The sequence below is a fragment of the Papilio polytes genome, unplaced genomic scaffold (assembly GCF_000836215.1).
Source record: "Papilio polytes unplaced genomic scaffold, Ppol_1.0 DF823958.1, whole genome shotgun sequence".
NCBI classification, from domain to species: domain Eukaryota; kingdom Metazoa; phylum Arthropoda; class Insecta; order Lepidoptera; family Papilionidae; genus Papilio; species Papilio polytes.
Genome location: NW_013525246.1, coordinates 1,027,962 through 1,030,629, shown reverse-complemented (window position 1 = coordinate 1,030,629; position 2,668 = coordinate 1,027,962). Strand labels below are relative to the sequence as shown.

The following is a 2,668-nucleotide window of genomic DNA, read 5'->3' as shown; positions in this document are numbered from 1 at the left end:
CCCGGCACCTACCACTTCCGCACCACCATCCTGCCGCAGCCCGACCTGCTGCGCCACATGCTCGATGTCTTCAAATCCTTCCACGAGAAGTTCACCAAGCAGTACTCCTAGAAATCGCCCCGCCTCGCCCTTCCACTGTAACATCTATCAAATATTACAGACCATACTTCACACATATTTTAGAGTAAAAAAATATATATGTGCTAAATACTTGTATGGAACTTTTTATCACTTGGTAGTCATTTTACCGGCGTATTCTTGAATGAATCGAAATGCATTTTGTATGGAACTGCAGTCGGTCATTTCCTATCATTAAAAACCTATTTTGTCGAATGCAAAGAATGGCGCGCAATAATTGACCTTCCAGAGCTGCAAGTCGACACGCGGATGTATGAACATGGAATGCGATAATTGAGTACAATTCTTGACAAGCAATTGTCGCAAGTGCTGTTAACACAAATGTGATTATGTTAAGACTAATTGGTTACAAGTTTCGAGTTGTCTACACAGCTTGTATGAGTATTGCACGAATATGCAGGTACAAATATAACATTGCTGCAAGTGTTGACATTTTTAGAAGAAGTAATGAGTCAAAAAGTGTAAAATTTAGTTTTATTCATTCATTGCATTGTTAATCGACCTAGCAATTTAAAATATCGCAATTAATAAAAAAAGTCTATGGAATACAGAAAATGAAAACGAGAAACGAGAAGTTCGTAATGCTGCCCTCTCAGCAAATATAAATATAAATTCGGAGTTGGATCTAAGAATATAATAATCAACATAAAAACATTGCATTATGGATGTATAAACTTGTTCTTTAAAAACCCAGGAAATATTTGGGTTTGCATTTATTTATAAGAAAATGCTAATTACTATGTATCTGTGTGTACTCCGAGTCGTGTTTTATTTTGTTGTTTTCGTACAAGAACATCTTAATAGTAATTTGTTATCATTTACAGGAATTATTTTTGTAAAACTTTATTTATTTCGAACAATAATCGAATGAGATTTTTGATGTTCCAATTTGTTGAATAAATTTGTTACGGTTTGTTATACATGAATTGAATAAAAACGTGATTTAATACTTTTTGTTATTTCATTCAGAACGTACACCTGTGTGACAACCTGACAACCGTTGTAATAAGCAACCTAAAACCTCGATAATCGAGAGTCCAAGGAACCGCAACATTTATGCCGCTTCTATAGTTTGTCTTTTGACATTTATAAGATAACTTAGTTTGATAAATGACGCATACGAAGTATCGAATTCAATTTGTATGAAAGCATATGCCATACATAAAAGAGAGGTGTAGTACTATTTCTATCTTTATATTCCATACTATATAAAAGTAAATATTTGTATTGTATGTTACGAATAAACTCAAAAACAACTATTTTACAGTAACAGCCTTCTAAACGTTATTTACGGTGGTTTGTTTCGGAGGTTAACTTTTTCATGGGTTTGTCTATTCGTATGGGTTACTGGTAACAGAAACAGTGGTGTTTGGCAGGAGCATGCTCGAGGACAATCAAACTTCAGCAGTATTATGTAATCAATGTATTTTACACATTTACTTCGACAAAGTCCAGTCGAACAACTTACATATCTATGATAAACCCGATACAAAAATATTTTCATCTCCTTACGTGTTATATTGACAGATTTATACTTTTTACATTTTATGTAGATAATATCATAAACTATTTATATATAACAATTTTTCAATGAAATGTGCTTCATATATGGAATGTTGTGATGCTGCATTCAAATTCACACAGGGAGTCACTGGGCTGCCTAGACCTCAGCGCTCCTAGGAGTCGGCGCAGGGCGCAGTTGTATGTATGTACATACACTGCGAACGGAGCGCATATAAGTATTTACAATTTATGTTCCATTTCAACCTCCACATCGATTACTTTAAACATTAACAAACAACAGAAAGTGTATCTCACACGTTTATGGCAAATCGACAATGATTCCATATAAAAATCTAATAAATTTTACCACTTAATAGACAATTAGAAAACACAACATAGCTATATTTTACATAGTCTTAAAACAAAATAAATAAATTATCCTCTAGACAGTGTGTCGCTTATTGTCAAATCAATTTAAAAGTCTACAGAGAACAACAATATCTTAACTAGTCGTTTATGTACTAAGTCATTTGTGTCACTAGCGGTCGGCGCGCCCCGTGACGTCACCGCGCCGCCGCCGGTCGCCGCCTGCTGCTTACACCACAATAGAATTTACACAAAATCAACAATATAACAAATATCTTTTATTCACAAATAGAGAAAATTCAAATAAAATAGGGTACGCTAGGCATAACGCGTGCGCACTATATTTATTTAAAGTTGCAGTATTTACAGGACGCAAAAGCTTCACAACAAATTGGAGCCGCACCTCGTGGAGTGTTTTGATTTCAAATTAACGTCTTGGCACACAACAGTTTTGGCCTTCATAATTTAATTTCATCAATTTATTAAAAGGAATAACATCATTGCACCTACATTGTGGACAAACGATCGGCGAATGTACTAGTTTTAGAATGTGAGTGCGAACGTATTTAGTACGTTGCATGTAGATGAGAGCTGAACTCTGTTCCCTGTGCGGTGCGGGTGCGGCGCGGGCGCGGTGCGGGCGCGGCGCGGGCGCGGGGCG

The 2,668-nt window shown here is 36.1% G+C and overlaps 1 protein-coding gene across 1 annotated transcript in view; it reads right to left on the bottom strand.

The window, feature by feature from the left end:
* Window positions 1-8: 8 nt before the first annotated feature.
* Window positions 9-2,668, bottom strand: part of LOC106101680 (low-density lipoprotein receptor-related protein 2-like) — a 12,206-nt gene continuing 9,546 nt past the window's right edge. Inside the window, exon 3 of the mRNA XM_013280989.1 lies at window positions 9-77. Within this exon, the coding sequence (XP_013136443.1) occupies window positions 9-77 (69 nt within the window). The remainder of the gene's footprint in view (window positions 78-2,668) is intronic.